Below are 23252 nucleotides of genomic sequence, written 5' to 3'. Positions count from 1 at the left end.
TAAATATTTAAAACTTTTAGAAATGATCTTCACGATCGAGCTTCCAACAGTTAACTCGTTTTCATAACTACTGCATTCATCGGGACAGCTATTATGTTGTTGTTTTCCCCAAAACAGAGCTAAGCGAAAAAGGAAGTAAAGTACAACGCGACACGCGACAACCACAGGATTCTTTGCATCGTGAACCATCTGATTTTCATAAAGCTATTGCGAATCTATTTTGATTAATCAACACATGTATATGCTGTGAACGCGCGTATCTAGCTAGCAGCTGCATCAGGGGATACAATGTATGACAATAATCTTCTGATGAGGTATCGCGAGAACATTTTGAGAACCGTAATATATGGGTGTGCTTGGTATGAATAAAACAAACACCAACTGAGCAGTAACCTGCACAGACGACCGGCCTGTTTTAGAATTACCGTCCAGCTGGTACACCGTACAACTTTGACTGTGAATTCGGGAAATTTACCAGTCCAAACTGAACACATTACCATCAGCTAGATAACTATTACTATATTGTTCACGGAGAAAGGATCAAGACAATGCACCGTGCATTGCAGGTGAAGCAACCGTGCGTAGGTTTAATTTGACTTTGTATGAGCACTAGTACACCACATGCATGCAATGCTTAATTTGGCATATCCTAACAACAATTGGAGATTCAACCAATTTAGCTCTAGCTCCTGAATTTCACAGGTCAACTGTATAGTAGTATGTAACTAATTTAAGACAAGCCCAAAAAAAGAACTCAAATTTTCATCATGCTATACATATATATACAGCAAATGGAACTGTTTAATTAAACAGGATTTTTTTTCCTTCAAATAGTATGTGCATTCACTGAACTCCATTAGCTAGGTTGCTCATTCCTGAAACTATTCCACATTCCAAATGGAGCAGCGACCAGCATAAATTCCTACGGTTTCAAGAAAAACTACTACTAGTGCTCGATCAAAGTCCCCAACTGTTATTCTCAATCTCATCAAAGAGCAAATAGCTAATAATAAAACCTGGAAACTCATCAGGCGAAGTGCAACATTGTAAAATCTTGAAAAAGAAACAAAGTCGATCCAGCACAATAGTTACACTTAGCTTTAATTTAACCTGCTGACTGAATTATCAACAGTACTGCAACATTAACCTCTTCCATACGAAAATTTATACATCACCTAGCTCAGAAAGCAAGAGATGATAATGGCTGAATTATCAGCTCATATATATAATCAAGAGCCCTAAGTAACATCAGCATAAAATTCATATCTCCATGAGATATTTAGAGCTAATATTTCTAGCTAAAGGCAAAACTATAGATTGCATGCATGGTGGTGATAAGAAAGCAATACAAAATCAGCAAGCATGCAAGACTTTGTATGACTACTATATATCCCCCAGTTAATCAATCTGCCCAACAACTGTTAATATCACCTTTTCAGTAACTACTATAGCTAATTCTCCACCCAGCTAAGCATCATTCCAGACTGAGAACAGAGGCATCCCATGGCAAACCGTCACATTGTCAGCCTTCTCCACCATCTCTGACTCCGGTGTCGGCAAAACCCAGCTGTTGCCCCCCACAGATTGGCCATAGTCGCCTTCTTTTTCGACATCGGCAACAAGCGAACCCTCGGAAAGGTAGTACACATTACGGCTGCCATACAGGTTATGTGTGGTGTCAATGCCTGCCACACCATCTTCTCCATAGCCATGGATGCCCTGACCTTGGTCCACCGCTGTCGCAACCGGCATAGCATAGCTGATTCCACCCGGGAGACCATGAAAGCCATTTGTTCCATTGTACCTGAAGGAGTATGAGTCACTGGACCTCGAAGGCGCATCAACGAAACCTGTGACGTCTGGAACATCAGATTGCTGGAAGAAGTTGTGGGTGTAGCCCAAGGAACTAAAATGATGTAGGTTGTGCAGGTTCTGCGCCGCTGTAACCACAGAGCTGTCCTGCTCTTGTTTCAACCATGCCCTGGGCTGGCCGTTGGCGTACTGCGAGGGGATCGGCTGCATGCTAATTGGCGACCATCCATTGTAACCATAATGCTGCGAACCATAGTTGCCAACCCCATTGGTGAAGTGGGATGATACCACATTATTGGGTTCGGTATTGACATTGATGTCCATGACATTATCAGTGTGATCAGAGGAGTCCTTCAATCGCCGGGTGGTTCCAGTACCAATTGGGAGATTGCTGCTTTCAATGATGCTCTTGACATCGTACCGGCTCATGTCAAAGTTTGTCACAGCATTGAGACCACGGAATTTGATTGCAGCGATATCATATGCCTCTGCAGCTTCCTCTTGGGTGCCTGCAAGGTTTGTTAATTAATCTCAGTATCAGCTTTGAAATGATTTTTAATCATAATTAAGGGTCTGAGTGATCAGTGATGTGAGACATACTCCATCCATACTCGTAAAGGAAGTCGTTTTGAACAGCGACACGGTCTCCAAAACACAACTTTGACTTCTTGTTTATATAAAAATATTTATTGAAAAGTGATATATGTATACTATTATGAAAGTATTTTTCAAGACAAATCTATTCATATAATTTTTACATTTTCAAACTCAACAACTTGAGAGTTATTCATAATTTATATTCCCAAGGTTTGACTTAAACATTGTCCTAAACGACCTACGAGTATGGAGGGAGTATGTGAAGAAAACAAAAGAAAAGATGTTCCAGCAGCTTGCTTTGTGCTTTTCATTCTTGCTTCCTTTTTTTAGGACATTAGAGATGATGGATTTGGTTGATGCTTAAAATATTAGGTTTGTGACTTACCAAATGTGCCCAAATACAGATCCTTGTTTCCTGCCACCCGTCCTATCCTTGCTTGCCACCTTCCATGCTGATGGTGTCTGTTTCACATATTTGATTCACTATTAGCAAAGCAACGGCATGTAATATAATATAGAAAATGGCTTTGAAGTTCATTGACACGGGATTCTTAAAAGTTCGATGTCAACACTTGCAAATGTAAGATTTGGTGCAACAGTTTAAAAAAGTTTCAATGAGCACAGTTAGAAAATTAACAGATCAACACAAATTATATTAAATTAATAAATTGTTAAACTAAAGTTTTTCTTAAGACAAATATAACAACAGGAAAAATTAGACAGTGCACAAGGTAAAAGAAAACGACTCCAATAAAAAACTATGTACCTTGTAACACCACGATATATGGAAGCACCACGTGAAAATCCACTGCTTTTTCTGCATTAAATTATCTTATGTGAAGCTTAACCAATGTAGAAACCATTATGCTACTCTGTATAAATTTGTAATTGCACGTACCTTCTAAGGGATGCAACAAATTCCTGCCTATTCATGTGCTTCATTTCATCCAACTCTTTTTCGTAGTTGCTTACCTAATTAACAGCAATGACAATATATCATATACTAATAAACATGTATATTTATATATATGATTAAAGGTTGACATGCATTGCATTTTAAGAAAGAAATAATTATTTGTACTGGAAAATTCGTCGTCGTTGTAGTGCCCCAGTATTTAAGGGCAGCCAAATCATAAGCCCTAGCAGCTTTTTCTTCCTTATCATATCCTCCTGCATTGATTGCATATATGCCACTCATTTAATTTACACATACTACGCGCAAATGAAAACATGACGAATATATTTGCGTAAACAAACTTAAATATATACTTACCAAGATATACTGTGGAATCCAAAACAAAATAGTCCCAAGTTAACCAATGCAACAACAGAAAACAATGTAATTAGTTAATTAAGCAGCAAATTAGAAGCAAATTGTTCGTAGAAAAATAAGCATATATATGTGGATGTTTACCTTGTCTGCCTTTGCGAGTCTGACCTTCTCTTCTGCAGCTGTTATCCCAAAGATGGGCTTCATACCTTCCTGTCCACCTGTGCCTAATGAATAGGAACAAAAGATACAAAGTTAGGTTTAAAAGGTTATTGATTTAACATAAGGGCCGTATATAACTACAACTAGCAATAACGAGTAATATGTGATATTTAATGCGATGTCCTGGCCAGTTTGATTCATCATAGAACTAAATTGATTAACCAGAAAATTGGAAACATGAAAGCTATAGCACCACTAGTAGTGACAACTGACAAGCAACTACTGGTAATCTATTGAAGTATAATGGTTTGCAAATATTACTACAAACAATACTTCTTTCGTCTCAAAATATATGCACTCCTTTAACTTAAATTTTAAATTATGGAAGTGCACTTGTTTTTTTTGTTTCTTTGAGAGAAAGGGAGTGTAGTGTACTACAGTACTAGTTGGAGTGGGTAACGTATACTAGTCAGTTAATTAATCCAGTCAAACACGAGAACAGCAGCGGTTCTTGTCTTCTTGAGCCGATAAATATGACATGCATACAATGATGAGGCTAAAACACAATTTACAAGAAAGACATTAATGGTTCAGTCAAATCAAATGAAGGTGCACAACTCCCGCAATTAAACAAAAAAAGGCCCCGTGTATTAGTTAAATCGTTGATCGCGATAAATGAATATCACCAACTGGAGAACTCGTATATGCTCTCCCTCCTATTCTTTTTTTAATTGACGTTTTGAACAATATCACGGTCTATAAGATACATCTTTAATTTTACTTTTCTATTATAATATATATAATAAATAAATAAATACATGTTTATTTTTATTATAGTATTTTAAAAGACAAATCTATATATGTTGTTCTAGTTCCTTTAAACTAAATATTTTTAAAGTTATTGATGGTTAAAGTTATAAAAGTTTGACTTCAACTTTGTTCAAAACATCAATTAATATGGAACCGGAGAGAGTAGTAGCAGAGTATGAAAGCATAAAGAAGTTCCTGATAAAAGTTGAAAGTTTGAAGTAAGTTGAAAGTTTTAAAAAAAAAGTTAAAATTTTATGTGTGTAGAAAAATTTTTGATGTGATATAATGTGATGGAAAGTTGAGAATATTGAGGAAACTAAACAAGGCCTCGTACTATCTGTTCCAGGAAAAGGCAAATATTACTGAGATAAAATTCAGAATAGATAAGTATCCAAGCAAGCAACTGAACTTTTGTATAAGGCCGAAAGTCTTATATATATGAATTACTAGCATACACGTACTGTAGAAATAAGAAAAAGCTAGAGCTATAGAACTCAGATTTTCTAATATTCTTCAAATATAATAAGCAGCTAGAGCATATCTGCGGCAATTACTTGCCAGTTGTAAACAAAGGGGAAAGATACAAAAGACAAAAAAGGAGAAACAAAAAATCTTGTCAGTTGTCACTCCAATAATACTGATAGAGTTGGTGATGAACAGTGAAATAATAGGGCAAAAAGAATACTAATAACAAATCAAATAAAAAACCCCAGTACGATCATACTCCTATATGATATACCTATACATACGTTCGGCAAAATTCATGATAAAATGTCAGGGCTAAATCGATGCGTACTAGAAAGAAATGAAGAACATGTAATATACACCTTATGTGCATTAAAACTCAAATACTATTATATCACAATGCAAAAAACACAGCGAAAAAAAATATAATAGTACAGTAATGCATCGAAAAACCAATCGAATGAGCAATCCGATGAATCAATCGACAAGAGGAACAACCCAAGATCACAATCCAAATTAACTAAAGTGCACGCAATCCAAGAAATCACACCAGAAACACTACAAGCAAGAATGCAATCCCTACAAAGCTCAAAACGATTAATCTAATCAATTAATTTTCTGCACAAAACAGAGACCAAGATACATGGTGAGAGACGACCTACTTGGTGACACCCCGGTAGATGGACGTCCGCTGCCCGAACGTGTCCATGGCCGCCTTCATCCTCTGCGCCGCCGCCGCCGCCTCGGCCGCGCCGCCGCCGTCGGCCGCCTTCGACCCCATCCCATCCGGCGAAATGCAGGCCGGCGCCGTCGCGTCCACCGGCGGCGACGCCGACGTCGACACCGCGAGCGCCATCATAGCGTCTTCTCCCCCAACCACCGCGGGCGGCGGCTGGCTGCGTAGCCAGTTCTTGATCATGGACAGCCCAACGACCGACGAGCTGCCTCCACGGCCGTGCCCCGCCGCCGCGGCGGCCGTCTCCTGCTGCACCTGCATGCCGAGGAAGTCCTCCAGCTTCGGCGCCGCCGTCTCCTCCCCGCCGGCGGCCGCCACCGTGCCGCCGCCCTCATACGCGCTCCCCCACTCTGCACATCAACACAATCAATTTTCCCATCAATCAAAATACAGAGAAAAAAAGATGATGAAAAGGGAAAAGATTTGAGCCACGGTGCATGAGATGGCTGGTCTTGCCTTGCAGCGGCGGGTGGGGCAGGACGGGGTCGGCGCCGGCGCCGGAGAAGGAGGAGGAGGAGAAGCCGAGCCAGTTGGTGATGGAGGCCATCTGGGGAAGAGTTGCTGCAAGTGTGTAAAGTATTTCTTCTCTTGTTGGAGAGATGTGGACAGTGAGAGAGAGAGAGAGGTGGTTCTTGTCGTCTTTATGGGCAGCAAGCCCTAGATAGACTCTTCCTTTCTAGTCTCAGCAAATAGCAGAGGTAGAGAGAGAAGCACTGCATTTGTATTGGGGTTATCAACACAGAGAGAGAGAGAGAGAGTACTAGTGCTACGCGTGTGTGTGCATGCAAATGCATGCGGTATGAACGCGCGCACACGAGCGGGATGGTGATTATTACTGATGCCCCTGCGACACGCCGTGCTGCTTTGATTTTAGTACAAGTTTTTTTAAAAGTAAAATTGACATCGATTTTAGGTTGAAGTGCATGCCATGCAAGGTGCTTATAGGTGGGACTAAAACTTTTTTTAAGTGCCTATCACATCATATGTTTTGATACTAATTATAAATATTAAATATAGATTATTAATAAAACTCATCTATAATCTTAGACTAATTCAGGAGATAAATTTATTGAGCCTAATTAATCCATGATTAGCCTATATGATGCTACATTAAACATTTTCTAATTGTAGATTAAATAGGCTTAAAAAATTTGTCTCGCAAATTAACTTTTATTTATGTAATTAGTTTTATAAGTAGTCTATATTTAATACTTTAAATTAGTGTCCAAATACAGAGATAAGTCCCTATATCCAAACTCCACCTTAATTGCTTCACCGGCCAACGCAAACTACGGGCATCGGAGCATGTTTTGGGAGCTTCGTAGCTGTATTTTCTTAATTTCAGCTTAAATAGTTTAGATTATATTTAGATTATAAGAATACATAGACGCAAAATTAAAAAGTAAACTAGAAGTCAAAAACCGAGTTTAACAATAATCTTTGTTAGGACCAAGAGAGTACGTAGTTTCCTATAATATAACAGTTCTGAAATTTATGATTAACGAGTAAAAAATGTATTCATCAAATCTTAATTTTAGTTGTTTTCTCAAATTAGTAATAAATTCATCAAATCTTAAGTTTTAGTTGTTTTCTCAAATTAATAATAAATACAAATTTGTACTCCATTTGCAGTTATTGTATTTCATGAGTTATTTAAATTATTTTAATTATAAAGTTTGTTGTATTTGGTGTGGAGTCTTAATCTTTTGATAGAAAAAAAATAAAGTTTGAATCCAAAATTAGTATATACATAGTTGTACTAAACTTCGAGCCTACGCTTTAGTTTTCCAGATTATAATATTTTAAAACTTCATAATTAATAAATTTGAAGTTGTGCATATTTTGGAGTATGTTAAATTAGTATCTTGCTAATTTAATTCCAAAAATGGATAGTGTCAATTCTTGCTTTAATCTAATTAAGCCAATGAATTATACTGCCTTCATCACAAAATATAAGCAGACTATCAGTCTACCTAATGCAAAGACAAAAAAAATTATTATTACCTCCACGCTTAGATCACTCTAATAAATATAATACATATATTCAATAAGATTAAAAATATGCACGCCTCGTATTATAAAACATAAGAAAAAAAGGTTACGCCTTATATTTAAAATGATGTAACTAATCATATATGTTTGGTTTGGGAATAAAATGAGATGGGTTAGACCCATACTGCTAGTATATTCGTTTGGCATGAGGGATAAGATGATTCTACTTTTAAGGGATGGCTCAAACGTGAGCAAGAGAGAAAATTAAAGAGTTAAAAATCATCTTATTTCACATGTCTTTAGACCAAACATTCATTTTAACTCAACTCGATCAATCCCAACTCTTGAACAAAAACATACGAAGAATACGAAATTCTAGTTATTTCTCAACTGATTTCTTCTTTGAAAATTGTTGTTAGAAACAAAGGAAGAGTAGTTGGGACGGGTGGAGAGGAGTTGCTCAGTAAAGTTGAGAAGACGAAATTGAATTGGGCCACCTCTTTTACCGCGAGGCCGTTGATACGCCGGCCGAAGCGTCGGCGGCGGCCAAAATGCCCTCCGCTGGCCGAAGCTAGCCTGAACGTGGGGCCCACCACTCCGGATGGACGACCGACGGCTATCTAGGCTGGATCTAAACTTCCAACTTTTTCCATCACATCAACCTGTCATATACACAATTTTTCAGTCACATCGTACCAATTTCAACCCAAACTTCTAACTTTATAAGGAACTAAACACAACCCTAGAATCAAATGATTCACTTGTCTGGTCTGGTATTCTGGCCACATTGCGTCGCAACTCGCAAACCGTACATGTTGGGAAACAGTTATACAAATATCCATCTTAGATTCACGCTTAATAATTTGCTACTGGAGAGAGAGATAATTTTTTAACTATTTGTCACTTTTATCTATGTGGCATGCCCGTGTGGAAAGCAATGTGGATCCCACCCGTCAGCCCCTCCCCTTTCCTTCTTCTCCCTCTACAGCCTCCTTCAGATCTCGGCCGCTGGAAGCAGGCCAGCGATGCGGCGCCGTCAACAGCGGTGTCCGAGGTGAACGAGGAAAGGGTGGCTGCATCTCCGTCAAGGCCTGCGCCATCGACACCCGCCGTTCCCGCTTCGTCGATGCGCTCGTCGGCTCGGCAACCGCTCGCCCTGCTTCTGTCAGCTCCGCATCGGCCCCATGACCCCCACTGACCCTGTGCCCATTGGCTCATGCGCTCGCCGGCCCCTCACCCTTTGGCTCAGCGCCTGTCGGCCCCGCGACCGTCAGCTTGGGACTCGCCGTGCCCGCACTCGCCGGCTCTACTCTAGTGGCCCTCTGTTCAGTGGCGGCAGCCCTCCTCTTGGCGGTGGCAGTGGAGAGTCAGCGCAGACAACGGCCACGGCTCGGGCGAGGCATTGAGGAAGGCGTTGAAGTTGGTGGTGTTGAGGTCGACGATGGCGTTGGTGTTGACCTCCCCCACGCCTTCCTTGGCTTTGAGCGAACGCGCGGCGCCGCAACGAGGAAGGCGGCGACTAGGATGATGCAGTGTGCCGTCGCCGCCATGATGGATCGGGCCCTTGTTCACCTCGTCGGAGGCCGGAGAGGAAGAGAGGTGAAGGGCTGATGGGGTGGGGTCCACGTTGCACGCGGGCACGCCACGATGGCACACTACATAGGCAAAAGTAGCAAATAGTTAACAAATCATCTCTCTTAAGTGGTAAATTATTAAGCGCAAATCTAATAGGGGTATTTAGATAAGTGTCACACCTAAAAGTGGCCAGCAAATAGTTAAATTCCCCGTACCTGCTTAACGTATCAGTCAAAAATACACCCTGTGAATATTTTCCTATCCTAAAATAATAGAAAATAATAAAACTTAATTCGATCTATACTAATATAAATTTATCCGTTTTAAAGAATTTTATTATAATTTGTCTAAATTAAACAGTGCCATTATAAAACTACCAAAATTCGATCCATGCCATGTTTAACATCAGATACGTGTTTTGAATCCTTTTTGTCTACCTTAGTATTTTCGTATCGATCAAAACACCCTGCAAAGTTTTAGATGATTATATCCATATGTGCATATGCTTCATTTCTGATAAAAAAAATCCCAAATACAAATTTAAGGGTACTCATATATCTACCATACTTTTTTGAAAAAAATAGATATATACAGCATATATTACGTATTTCTTAAAAAACCAAAAATAGACTGTATTCACCCAAAAAGCAAATAAACATATTATAAAATATACACTTCTTGAATTATATATTAATCAAGTGAAATATTTTATTATTAATACTTAAAAAAATATGCATAAAGTATACAATAATAAATAGCCAGTGCAAATGTCGCTCCGTTTCATATTGTAAGACTTTCTAGCGTTTACCACATTCATATATATATATATATATATATATATATATATATATATATATATATATATATATATATATATATATATATATATATATACACACACACACACACATACGTATATATACAAGGTGGAAATTCTCGTATTTCGTATGTACATGTTCCTGTGGCTCGGATGAGTATAGTTATTTATATCACGACATCTATATAAGACATAAGACGTAGTGAAAAATTACCAAAACAACTTAAGCCTACATCCCACTATCGACATATCAGTTGGAAAAATCATAGGCAAATTACTACCGGTCAGAATCTGAAGAAAAACAAAAACAGAATGGTTCCGCTTACTCACAACTCAGAGGGTATGCCGCTTTTGGCCCTACGAATGAAATAAGCGTGAAATAGCCGTAAGCGGTGGTGGTGAGGAAGTCAGTCAGGTTAGAATAGAACTAGCCGACGCTTTGCTTTTTCAAAGATAGGATCCCGTATGCTTTTGGGAAGGTATGCCACACCCCGTCTCACTGTCCAGACCTGTGTTTCACCATTGATGTGATTGATGAGTGTGTTACTGAGACATATTAGAGCTCAGAGGATGTGTCAGCATTGGGGGATGAGAAGTCTATTCTTTATAATGAGCATACTTCTCTTCCCATGGCATATAAGCTACTAATACGTTTTTTCCTAAAGCAAGTTCCCCACTAACCGTAGCAGCCCCCTCCGCTAAAATTTCTCCTTTTTTAATGGATTTACCCCACGGAACCCGAGGTTTTTGGTGCATACAAGTATTTTTGTTAGAGCGCCGATGGGATTGGTTCTCATAATTAAAAAAAAGGAATTTATCGAAATTTTTCTTTTATTCTTGTTGAATAGTGCCAAATCAACACCAAAAAAATATCCAAAAATCCAACAAAAGTCAAAAGGAAATGAATTAGTTAATTCAATAAGAGAGAAAAGGGGACCAACACTTTTGATGTTACTTGACGCACAATAATCTTGATATGTCTATTATGGATCTGTACTCCCTGGTATCGAGAAAATCGGGAAGTGATCTAGCTCCTGAGATATATGACATTCTTTATCCTTCTCTTTTCCTGGTCTTCTCGACTGGAATCTACAATGGACTACAGGTCCTTATGATGAGTGAGTGGGGGTTGCTTAATCCTCAGCATCTCTATCGCCACCACCGAACACTTCGGCACCGAAGCACCACGCGAAAGGACCGGGAGAGGCCAACAACCGGCGACCCCCCCGTCCTACCTACCTACTATTGGATTTGAACCAACGACTCCCGCCGTATGAAAGCAATACTCTAACAACTGAGTTAAGTAGGCAATTTATCACCACAAAGGAAGACCCTTTACTTCGATCGCGAGGCCAAGTTCAATCTAGAAGAGTATGGCCTGACTATTCTAGAGGATTGTGCGATAGTATTGCGGAATACTGAGCAGAGGCTGGAACAACCCATAGAAGTGTAGGGGCTGCTTCAACCAGGCGTACCCGTATCCATTGATTTACCTCCTCTAGATATGTCTATATACGTGTGTGTATGTATATATATATATATACACGGTGGCGCTACCCAGCGGCACACACAGGCACTCCGCGCCACGGTTTAAATGGCGCCACACACAAACGAGGAATGTCAGCCCACCAAAACCAAACCAACCTAGTAGGGAGTTAAAAATTAACTGACGGAAATTGTGGCGCAAACGATACCTGCAGTCCGCCTGTGTCAAAGGGAGATCGAATGTGATTGTAAAAATTTAATTGTTTTGAATAATGGTGATGAGTTAAGATGATACAGATAAAAAGTTAAATTTTTACCGTGGTTCCCCCGTAGGATAGAGTCATGTTTAGGTTAAATTCAGTTGTGGTGGCTGATTATGCATTTGATATCAAATAGTTAAAAATTAACTTGCATAGACCGAAAGGTGATGAAGACGTTCCGAATGTGAGTAGTTATACTTTAACTGATTGAGAGAATTGTTTTGCCTTTCGATGTCGCATGTAAGGAGTTAATAATTTGTCTTTGTTTCAGGAGTACGATAGGAATGGGGAGAATTTGAATAAACATTGGCAAAGTTAAAAAAATAACTGGAATGAGCCTATTGATGCTGAAAGACGTACCCGAGGTTAATTTTTTCTTGCGGGTTTTATTTATTTTTGGTTTGTTATTGTTTGTAATGTCAATTGCATAGAAGTTAGTTTTTTACATGACATGACGTACATATAGTTATTTAATAACTTTACGACGCTATGCTGTGGTGGCATTATGGTTGTTTATCCATGCACACGTTACTCCAGAAATATCGCGCATGAATGCAAACAAGAATCGCTAAAAAAATCATTGAGATTGTTTTCCCTGATATGTAGGAATCAACCATCCTGATAATTCCCCCTATATAAACTGCTCAGCTCATCATCTGTATTACGCAGCCAATACAACCATGGGTGATAAACAAGAGACCAAATCCATGAAGACATATTTTGTCGTTCCCACTCACAACCCCACCACCAATGCCACGCCGCAACAGGATGAGCATGAGAGTAATCTCCCCGAAGAGTTTAGGGTGACAAGCCCTCCTCCACTGTCGCCACCCCCTTACCCGCTGTCGCCATCGATGGAAGATGATGGCATGATCTACGCGGAGGACTTGGGGTACATGTCTACCCCATGCCCTTACCCCCTTCGGACGTCGACGATCTAAATCCGCCGGAAGACCCCAACAACAAGATTATTCTGCACCCAGCTTTCATCGACGACGACGGTGACCTTGATATTATACAAGAGGACATTTACAACTTTCATATGATGCTCAGTCACCAGCAACCCGGTTCAAGCGCCATAAACGTGATTAGTTTTGATATGTCTATTTATTTTTTGCAACAAACTATTACATATGATAGACCATATGTTTTTATGATTACATTACCCATAGTCCAAAAGGGTTAAAGTTTTTAGATGTTGGTGATATGTCTGCCGCTTTTTAAAAGATAATAAAGAATGAATTGTTTAGTCATGATATGTTTGTTGGTTTGGCTGAGTTGATTCAGTGGGTGAGTTTTAAAAATATCACATATGGTCAGTTGTGGTATGCCAGTTATATTTTAACTCACAGAGTCCATATGTGAGTGTGATCAACATGGTATTGAAAAAATATATAAAAAGGAGTTAAAATTTAACTTGTTCTCTTGTAAGATGAACTCGAGTGATTTGATCAAGTATGTAAGTTGAAAAATTACTTCGGTTTTGGTGTCGATCGTGCGCAAACACGCTATGGGTTTTTAACTTTAGTTTCCAGAACCACATTGATCAAACTGAACATACGACGATGAACAATGAAAATGGATATAATTAAATAAGGATGGAACTAGTCACTGTTGAATTTAAAATATGGTTTCATAGATGAAAAAAAAGACAAGTATCATATAGACTGTGTTATATAAAATTGAAGTGTCTATTCTGTAATCATGCGGAATCGCTTTCATAACTCCCGATATCATCGTCTGCATTTGTTTGATCGTCATCTGTATACCTAGCAGATTCAGCCGCATCTTCAGCCCACTCGTTGTCCAAACATCTTCGCAGCGATGGACCCTCCCTGGTTGATCTCCTTGTTGTTCTAGGGACTACAGTACTAACTTTGCATCCAGCATTGGTACCACGGCCTCTACCCCTGCCGGATCCTCGTGGCCTGCCCCTCTTTCCCTTACCCCTATTAGCGGCCTTCATGACCTTGTTGAAATTTGTTGGGTTCATCAGACATGTATTCGCGTAATGCCCATCCCTTAGATGGCACCACCCACATTCCCGTGTGCACATCTTTTTGCCCTTGGCTCCAAGTTGAACTTCCTCATCCGGGTCACGGGTCCTTCCTTTTGTTCTTGACCTTGGGGGGAGGGGGCTCCCTGCTTATTTCGGCGTTTTCAACTCGTCCAGCGACGCCATTCTGCGTATTGGTGTCAACAATCGCAATAGAGTCACGCGGTATCTCCTATACATGGCTGCGCAATCCCTTCAAAACAGCCATAGCCCTGTTGAACGCTACCTTCGATTTGCACGCCGCCCTAGCCACTCCAAACACTTCAATCATCATCATATTTGTCCTGTAACTTTCTTGAACACCATCTGGTCCAGTTGTCTCTCGATCCTGCCTAACAAAGGGCACGTCGCTCTTTGCTTTCATTGTGTACCTCTTTAGGATGTAGGCAGCGGGTATCTTCTCAAGTTGTACATGAACAAATGCCCAGAGCATGTGTGTGCAGAACATGCCTAAATTACATCCAAAAAAAAGGAGAGAGCATTTAAACCAGCGTATTGCGACGTGTGATAACGGAATGCTGAAAGTGTTAGACATACGTAAAACATCGATATCGAGTTTCTACTGTAAAAATACCTGTATGCTCCCATTGTTTGCACTCGCATGTAAATACCCCTGCGTCCACATCTGCAATAAGCTTGAATTGCTTCTAACACCAGTTGTGTTTTTCGGATAGTTTGGTGTGTGACACTAACCACCCGTTGCGGAAATTGTCGTCTTGTGTGATCCTGAAGTCGGTGCTGTCCTAAAGCGCGTCCTCGAACAATCTGAAAGCGGCCCTGGTGTAAAGTCTCGACATCTGTATAACAAATGGCCACCGTACAGCCAACACCGGCTTCCCCTGTACAACAAAAATATAATTAGTTGGTGTGAGTTAAAATTTAGTAGAATTATACGATTGATGTCAGACCGTTTCCCATAGTAAAAATATCACTAACCGACCATGCTCTTGTCTCAGCAGCCTCCTTCTCCTTCCTGTCAGTTATAACCTCCAATATTCTCCGAGCAAAACGGTGCAGCGTGGTTTGGTGGTCAACAAACTTGTGCTTCACCAACTTGTTCATGCTCTCGCTTCGCTGCGTCGACGTCATCCTCTCGCAGTATTCCTTCCTGGAGAACGCAGGCACCCACTTGTCCCTGATATCATATAAAGCTTTCATGGTGGGACAGCCCTCCAAATCATACCTCTTTATGAATTGATCCCATGATGTTTCAAACTCATAAGGAGTGTAGGTTTGGTTGATGCACAACATCATGTCTGGTTCAATTTGAGCGTCCCGTGCAAAAATGGTGTTCAACGGGTCAGAGTGGCGGTTGAGGATATGCCACCTACAGAGTCAGTGTATTATCCCAAGGAAGCACCGCCCGACAGCGACTGCCATAGCAGGATCCTGATCTGAAAAAAAAAGTTATAAATGGTGGAAAAACTATCGTACAGGAAGTGTAGATAAATTGGAGACACGGAAAAAATTAATGGTGGATGGCAATAGGGAGTTATTTGTAGATAGACTTGCCTGTTAGGATGCAGTGCGGAGCCGGGAAATTAGCCATGCACTTGTTGAAGGTGTTGAATAACCACTCAAATGACTGCCTTTTCGTCTCTGAGCAAGGCACATCCGAAGAGTGTGCTCTGCATATGGTGGTTTGCACCAACAAACATTGCAAGGGGCATTTCGTAAATATTAGTTTTGTAAGTGGTGTCAAATGTTACCGCGTATCCAAAGTCAGCAAATTCATCCTGGCTGCTAGCATGACTCCAAAACAAGTTCTTAATGACACCATTTTCATCGAGTTGGGCGTCCCAGTAGAACTTAGGGTTTTGCAACGTGCACTCGCTGAAAAACTCCAAAACTTGTTGATGTCATCCGCATTTTCCTTCCGGACATTGGCTGCTTTCATGCATCGGTCAGATGGAAACGTCCTAATTATAACCCACATTTGTGTCTTCGTGCAAGAATGCACGAAAAGAAACTTTCATGAAAGCAACATCACAAATTAAAAAAATGGAATAATTTGAAAAAATCACCTGTTCTCAACGTCGTGGGAAGTGAAAGGGATATTTTCTTGGCCTCCATGGAGATCAAATAGAACGCCCATGATACAACTTTGCGGCACGTGACTTTCTTGCATAGTGTCCATAAATTGCATAAATGTGTCATCGCGGTTCTTATGTGCACGCATGTGCTTTACCGCCGAAGGGGACGGTGTTAGAGGGTGGTTGTGCTGTAGCTCGACCACATCATACACCACCGATGAGAGCGCGCCGCCGTCGTAGTTGTGCCTCAGCTTCACATAAGCCTTGCACCCCATTTTCTTGGACGGTCTCCTCCACTGTCTATCACCATTGTTGACCTTCGACACGTGCTTGCCCTCCCTCGTACAACACACCTCGCGAAACGCTTTGTGCATGCGGCTCTTCTTGATGTCAAATCCAGCGTGACATGCATATCTCTGGTAGAAGTTGTATGCGTCGTCGTATGTAGGGAAAGCCATGCCTTCGGTGGGCACCATATGCGGTGGCACGCTAGGACCCTGTTATAGCAAAGATAAGTTTTGTTAATTGATTATCGACGAAATAGTGGAAACATTATGAAAGATTAGAAACCATTTCTAAAATTATTGTGGCTGCTGAGTATAACACGTGGATTGCCAGTTAAAAAATGGCTTGTATCCAGTTGCTAGTGTATTCCTTAGGTATGGGATTCATTTGGTTAATAAAACAGAAACGTGCGTTCGAGATCATTGTGATAGTTAAAAAATAACTTACGTATTCATGAAGTTAGTGATATAAAACAACCAAATTACGTAGCAGGAGTGGTAGGTTTAGAGATAAACAATTACTTATAGATCGAAGTTATCGTACATAGATGTTTGTTGAACCTAGTTGTTCGAGGAATAGGAGTTGAGTTAGTTTTTAACTATTGAAGGCGATGAGAACTGCTTGTCCTTAAAGAAAAAATCGGTGAATGTGATTCATAAATATTGGCAACCATATATAAAATATCAAAATGGTCTATTTTTAGTGGGAGTACTTAGTATCGTCACACGGTGATAGCAACGAAAAGAAAAATAATCGTGGCTCGAAAGAATGTGTTGTTGGTGCAACACTATCACAAACTAGACGTCGAAAATATTCACCATAGAATAAAGTGGGATTGAAGTAGTGGAACTTACATGGCTGTAGACCCTATTCGGCGTGGGGGTTGCAATGTCGTTATCATCCAAGCATGGCGGCATCCATCGAGAGGGAACATCTCCTGCTTGGCGCGTTGGGGTACATTGTTGGTGTGGAGGGCTCGCCGGAGGGCAACCCGTTGATGAGCGAGTGGCTGGCAGACAAGACGACGTGGCGCTGGTGATCTCCGGCGATGCCATGAGCAGCCAAGAAAGATAAAGGAGTGACTGGAAGGATGTGCTCCGAGAGCCCCCACTAACTTGAAGCTAGCTTGGTTGCTGATTCTTTTTTTTTTATTTGTGTGTAGTGTTACGCCTTGGATGTAAGCAGTGGCGATAATGACGGATATGCATGTGTTGCACGCCTAGTTGTTCGGGTGTTTTTTTCAAAAATAACGGATCGTGGGTTAATTATATGATAACGGCTTGTCCGATTAATGCTCAGCCCGTTTCTCTTTTTTTTTTACCGAATGAAACGTTCTGTAACAAACAATGTGGCGATAATGGACGCTGCTACGATGTAATGAGTTATAATTTAACTACATTGTATTTAAATCATGTGACATGAGACCTTCATGGTGTAGATTTGAATAAAGTTATATTATAGATGATGCTACGAGTAACAATGAGAGTTAAATATTTACTTATGTACGGAAGCCGCGTTATATTACTGCGTGATTAATTGGGTGGGTTGTGCTTATTGAGTTGTTTTTTAGCTTTAGTCCCATGCATACGTATGAGTAATAACACATAGGATTTTGTAACCATTTTTTAATCTCATCATATCATCGGTCAGGAGGGGGATGGCGAGATATTATGTAACTACTTGCCCATAGCATTGGACGGTTTGTTGTACGGGATGCTCCCTGCTCGAGCAATAAGTAAATTTTTAACTCATCATAGGGTCCGGACGATCTCGGTTATTGGTATGGTTTTACCGGGTAAATTTTTAACTTAGATTCTGCTAGTCCATCGATGTATGCTACGCCCTTTTTGGATGGGTAACTATTTAACTCTTCGCATAATAACCTTCCAAATGTGTATAGACACGAGGCGTGCTGGACGGCTAAGTTAATTTTTAACTCTAGTCACGTAGGATATCTAATTTTGATCCTGTCCCAGACTGTCTACTTGTTAACTGTTCAGTTAAAAAGTAACTTGTGTGTCCGGACTCTGGTGAAAACAATGAACGTTGCTGCCGACAAATAGACCCATGTTTGTTGTGCTGAGCAAGTTAAAAAAAATCTCCAAAAGGAGTAAACGCAAAAATTATGTTGTTTGCTTTATTAGGAATTTGGAAAGAAGTAGGCAGTTAGAAACATACATGACAGCATATTGCACAAAAGACATGCCAGGAGATAATATATATGAGGGTTGTCATTCTGACCAAAAGGATCGAACTGTACAATGACCAACAACAATCTCATGTCTTGTATCCTGAAAATGAATTGGTACCACACTAGTTGTAAACTGTGGTAAAGCCTGAAGACATGAGATTGTAGCATAAGACACATCCTGTATCCCAATGAAGAAAGTTTTTCCAAAATGGTAAAAAGCACAACTATTTTTTTAGGTGGCAGGATTGACAACATCGGAACAGCGGAACTCCTCGATGTCAGGATGAAGAGGCGCGGCTTGTTTGTACTTGCTGAACATCAGCTGGTGGAGGATGCTTGATCAGACAAGCGACGAGTCGGTCTGCGAAAAGAATGTTGATCGTGAATTGGTATATAATAATGTGAAACTGAGCGATGAATGTGTCACTACACCGATGCTAGGGTGTGATTGATGTAGTTACCGGGATGGAAAAAGTCTCGATAGACTCCCTGTTGCCGTCGTAAGCCTCCATGAACCGCATGATGTAAAAGACACAGTCGTTGGAGCAGATTTGCACTTTTGGGCACTTCATCATGTTCTTCCTGAATCCGCCGAACCTGCAGAAACTCTTAGGTGCTACCTCATGCAGCGCATTGCTCAGACGCTTGACGATGCGTTTGGACAACGCACAGTGGTGGTCGCTCTCCAGTGTTCCAATCAAATTGTAGTTGTTCGAATCCATAATGTCAACCCGCCCGTGTGCAATGTTGATTGCATACAGAGACCAGTGGTTGTGGTGGAGCACGGGTACTATTATCTGTCCATCCAGGGATTGAAAAGTAAAAATGCACGGAAAATTGCAAAATATATTTGCTGGGTTCAAGAGATGCTCTATGCAGTGGGGGAAAATATACATGGCATTAGGCTTGATGCGAAAACTAAATCCTAACTAATGAAGAAGAGGGGGGTTACCATCTGAGCCTTCGTCGTCTGAACGTTTTGGATGTAGTCGCGCAAGTTTTCGGCCAAAGCATCGGGGGAGAAATCATGTGTCTCTCCATTTATTTTGATAAAGTTGCTGTTCAGGAGATACTGCAAAAAAAATGTGAGGCCATTTGTTGTTGTGACCCAAAAGAGTAAAATCTTGTGAAAACAGGAGAAGAAAACAGTAATGTTGCTGCACCGTACAGAATAGAGAAGGAAAACAATTTAGCTTGACGTAAAATCACGTTACCGAGACAGAAGTCGGAAAGAAAATCCTTTTTCCAAATGTATCTGGCATGTTCCTCATGTCATCCTTGAAGAGAATCGAGCTGAACGCGTCTATGAATAGCCACTCTGTTAGGTTCCCGTTCGAGAACGATTTGAGTTCATCGTTTCCATACGCAACGGAGCTGTCAATATCTAGCAATTTCACGCTGCAAGCATACCAGGAAAAAATAACACGTAACCCCCGTAAAATGAAAGCAAGCCAAAAAAAGGAGGGGGGAACGGATTAAAACATGATGCACCATAAGTACATAATCAATGTGGTGATGAACACCGACATGTCCATACAACCACCATTGGTCAGTAAGAAGTCCCTGAGCTGGACGCTCAGTGACACGTCAGATGGCATGATACTTGGGCCAACAACCACCGGCGAAACAAATCTTGCAGGCTTTTGAATAAACCGCTTTGGCTGAGACCATGGTGTTGAATTTGCGTCATCGGTGTCCTCATTGGTCTCGGCCAATAGCTGGCAGAAAGAAATAAGTGTTTTAGGTGGAAAAAACAAGGTTAACCCAGTGTAGTTGTCGGTCGAACTAAGGCAAATGTTAACTTCCATCTTTCTGTGAATCACTGTATGACTCCACATGCATATCACATTACAATTGTTGACTGCTCCTTTTATATGTGACAAAAAAAAGACAGATAGTTGAAAACATGGGTGGAAAAAGGGCATTTCGGTAATGAGTTAACTATCGGTTGTGTCATTGGGATAAGTCTACAACAGAGTTTTTTAAGTTGGAGTTATTTGTTTACTCTACAATTTTGCTTAAATGTACACTAGCAGATTTACCCTTGTGTTGATCCTAATAGAATAAATGAACTAAATGAAATAGTTATAACTTAACTGACAGTGAAAACTTGTTGAGTACTCATCCATATGTAATAAGAGTATTTGTTTGAACCACTTGCTGAGTTATTGCTTGGTCAGTGGAGTTAAGAAATGACCGCCTAACTATAATTTATTACTCTACTATTTGTTATATTGTACACTAGCAGATATACCCTAAGTGTACATGCTCCAGCTGGTGCATATAAAAATGTGTGCAGAGGAAAACCCAACTATGTGAATAGGAATTAATGCTATGAAGCACAAGTGAACTCATTAAAAATGGATGGTTGGGAGTTCAACCTCTGACAGTGTAGGAGCCCCCTCCACCTTGCAAATCTCCTCGATCTTATCGTACACTTGTGTGTCGGTCATGTCCGTGTCTGGTGGGAGTACAAGTGACAGTGCCAGTGTGGGCTCAACGGGTGTAATTTGCGAGGCTATGAAGTTATGAAATGTTACTACAAGTATATCACTTTGCTGATGAAAGTATAACGACATAAAGGGGTAACGATTTATCCTTACAATGCGTGGTGTCGTCGGCGTGGGGTAGCTCAGTTGTTACCTCCGTCCCGTGTGATTCTTGATCAACGGCGCGAGGAGCATCTTCCGTCTGTATGGCGGTTGACACACCCGGGACATTACCGATCACACCCCCAACCTCGATGGCTAGTGGCTCTTCCGCAGTGTCTGGCGCCGAATATTGAGCTGAAACTTCCTCAGATGTGAGTGGTGCACTGTCCGTGGGGATTGGTGACCGCTGTGTCAGATCCGGTGAGTGAGCACTACCAAGATGGGGCTGATCTGCAACCTCTAGACGCACAGGAGGGATGTAGGGCACAATTTCCATGCTTGGGCTCACATGCGTGGGTGCGTTAGGGTGAATAGTGTGTTGATCGAACACACTCGGTGAACCGTTGCACCCGTGATGCTGCTGCTGCTGCTGGTCCTCGCTATCGTTGGGATTGATTTCGGCGCTAGTGAATTGCACGTCACTCTGCCTACGACTGGCTTCTTGGCATTGAGCAGCCTGGGGCACAACGGGTGGGGGTTGTGCTGCTCGGTTTGCTTGCAACACATCAATGACACTCTGACATAGCATGTGCTGCTTGTCAACAACGAGCCTGAATTGGCGCTCGATCTCCAGTGCACTCTCTTTGGCCTGCCTGTCATACTCGGCTAGGGACTCCAACAATACGAGCCTCTGGTCGCTGGGCAGCCCCGCGAGGTGTGGCCCGAGGATAGTAGACATATTGGGGAAGTTGTATGCCGGTGCCATGATATCTTCTACCATCGGCCCCTTTGCCCTGCCGGCAGGCTTGTTGGCGTAGCAAGTACTCTCCAACGCTTGCAGCTGCGAGGGACAATCATGGGGTTAGCGGCGAACAAAAAAAAAGTATTGTCGGGATTGTCAACGATAAACGGGTGTGTGTGTGTGGAACACTGACATATACAGAACATCGAATATTTTAAATTAAGACATGCAAAACCATAGAATGGTGACCCTTGTTCTCGAGTTTTAGATGATGTTGTACTACACACTGTAGTTATACTACATACTATTGAGCTAAAAAATATCAATAAAATAAGAGGGGGGACAACACGTACGGGGAGGTTGCCAAAAGGCGGCGTGCCGTCCCCGCTTGCTTCCTGATCAGCAGCAACGAGCTTATCCACGATGTCCTTGGTAAATATCTGTATACGTGGGGTGAAGGTTAAATCCAGCCCAATGTCTCTTGGTGGCAGTATGTTGTCCAGATATAAAACCTGTGTACGTTGGCACAAAGTTAGAAAAAAAGTTGACAAATAGCAAACAGACCAGCGATTAGCATTGAAATAACAATTTGGTGGTAAAGAAATATTTGATAAAAAAAGGAAATGTCAACGGAAGGGCTTACTACGAGGAATACGACAAAAGAAGCTATTGACGATGCCGGGTTTTGGCGCCAATACCTGATGCTGTCGTTTACAGCCCGAAACACAGCCTTGGACCAGTCAATAGCAGTGACCCGGTCGAGGTCGGAGGCGACCCAGACATCGCCCTTGGGCACATAAAAATCGGTAGTTGGAACTAGGAGCTTTGACATAAGTACCATGATGAAATATCAAATGGCCCGGGAGTCATCTTTCTGGCTCTTGATCACCTCAATCAACTGTTTTGTTGATAACCTAGCCTTCTTATGAATTCCCAGTTCATCGGTGATGCTTTTGTGAACGGTTCGCACAACCTTGTGGGATGGGAGTACAATGTCATTTCCACCGAGCAGGGTCCCCAGGACAAGCCTCACGGTGCGAGAGGTGATCGGTATCTTCCTGTCATCATCTATTGAAATGCACATTGTGTCGGGATCAGTCCTGTCCATGAGCCATTGTATTAGGTCTGGCTGCTCAAGGCTTTCAAGAGACTTGTACGCTACCGCATCAAGTCCAATCTCCTCCAATTTCTCATGGTGTACGGTAGATAGCGCTCTACAAGCCTGCACCACTAGAGCGGCGCTACAGCGTGTGAGGTTAGGACCCTTTGTCTCAGATGGCTACAAACATAAAAATAGGAAAGTAAATAACAAAGTGAAGAGATATGGCGAGCAGCAAAAACCAAGGGAGGGTGGTCAGTACCAATGGTAGCTC

General features: G+C 41.3%; 3 protein-coding genes across 3 annotated transcripts; all 3 read right to left on the bottom strand.

Moving 5' to 3' along the window:
* Nucleotides 1-1241: 1241 nt before the first annotated feature.
* On the bottom strand, nucleotides 1242-6189 carry LOC127755169 (AP2-like ethylene-responsive transcription factor BBM1). The gene is made up of 8 exons (XM_052280828.1): nucleotides 5779-6189; nucleotides 3824-3906; nucleotides 3683-3691; nucleotides 3491-3579; nucleotides 3308-3381; nucleotides 3176-3226; nucleotides 2795-2871; nucleotides 1242-2321 (listed from the first exon to the last, which is right to left on the bottom strand). Exons 1-8 carry the CDS (start codon nucleotides 6111-6113, stop codon nucleotides 1468-1470), a joined length of 1572 nt encoding a protein of 523 aa, XP_052136788.1. The 5' UTR covers nucleotides 6114-6189; the 3' UTR covers nucleotides 1242-1467.
* Nucleotides 6190-14780: 8591 nt separating this feature from the next.
* On the bottom strand, nucleotides 14781-16528 carry LOC127755679 (protein FAR1-RELATED SEQUENCE 5-like). Its single transcript, XM_052281359.1, has 3 exons — nucleotides 16062-16528; nucleotides 14974-15364; nucleotides 14781-14876 (listed from the first exon to the last, which is right to left on the bottom strand). The coding sequence occupies exons 1-3, from the start codon at nucleotides 16526-16528 to the stop codon at nucleotides 14781-14783; spliced, it is 954 nt and encodes a 317-aa protein (XP_052137319.1).
* A 2358-nt stretch (nucleotides 16529-18886) lies between these two features.
* On the bottom strand, nucleotides 18887-19268 carry LOC127755173 (uncharacterized). The gene is made up of 2 exons (XM_052280834.1): nucleotides 19008-19268; nucleotides 18887-18907 (listed from the first exon to the last, which is right to left on the bottom strand). Exons 1-2 carry the CDS (start codon nucleotides 19266-19268, stop codon nucleotides 18887-18889), a joined length of 282 nt encoding a protein of 93 aa, XP_052136794.1.
* Between the last annotated feature and the right edge of the window lie 3984 nt (nucleotides 19269-23252).

Source organism: Oryza glaberrima, chromosome 11 (assembly GCF_000147395.1).
Source record: "Oryza glaberrima chromosome 11, OglaRS2, whole genome shotgun sequence".
NCBI lineage: Eukaryota > Viridiplantae > Streptophyta > Magnoliopsida > Poales > Poaceae > Oryza > Oryza glaberrima.
Note: the sequence above shows the minus strand (reverse complement) of the source record. Positions and strands in the feature narration are given on the sequence as shown.

Bases quoted from the DNA above. Each gene is read 5' to 3' on its own strand.
- LOC127755169 (XM_052280828.1), bottom strand. From the start codon at position 6,113: ATGCAGGTGCAGCAGGAGACGGCCGCCGCGGCGGCGGGGCACGGCCGT. The intron at 2,872-3,175 runs GTACATAGTTTT...TATGTGAAACAG, and splicing joins ATATATCGTGGTGTTACAAG to ACACCATCAGCATGGAAGGT. The intron at 2,322-2,794 runs GTAAGTCACAAA...CAAACCTTGCAG, and splicing joins TCTGTATTTGGGCACATTTG to GCACCCAAGAGGAAGCTGCA.
- LOC127755679 (XM_052281359.1), bottom strand. From the start codon at position 16,528: ATGGCTTTCCCTACATACGACGACGCATACAACTTCTACCAGAGATAT. The intron at 15,365-16,061 runs GTGATTTTTTCA...CTGACTCTGTAG, and splicing joins TCCCACGACGTTGAGAACAG to GTGGCATATCCTCAACCGCC. The intron at 14,877-14,973 runs GTTAGTGATATT...TTTGTTGTACAG, and splicing joins CTGAGACAAGAGCATGGTCG to GGGAAGCCGGTGTTGGCTGT.
- LOC127755173 (XM_052280834.1), bottom strand. From the start codon at position 19,268: ATGGATTCGAACAACTACAATTTGATTGGAACACTGGAGAGCGACCAC. The intron at 18,908-19,007 runs GTAACTACATCA...TTCTTTTCGCAG, and splicing joins TCGAGACTTTTTCCATCCCG to ACCGACTCGTCGCTTGTCTG.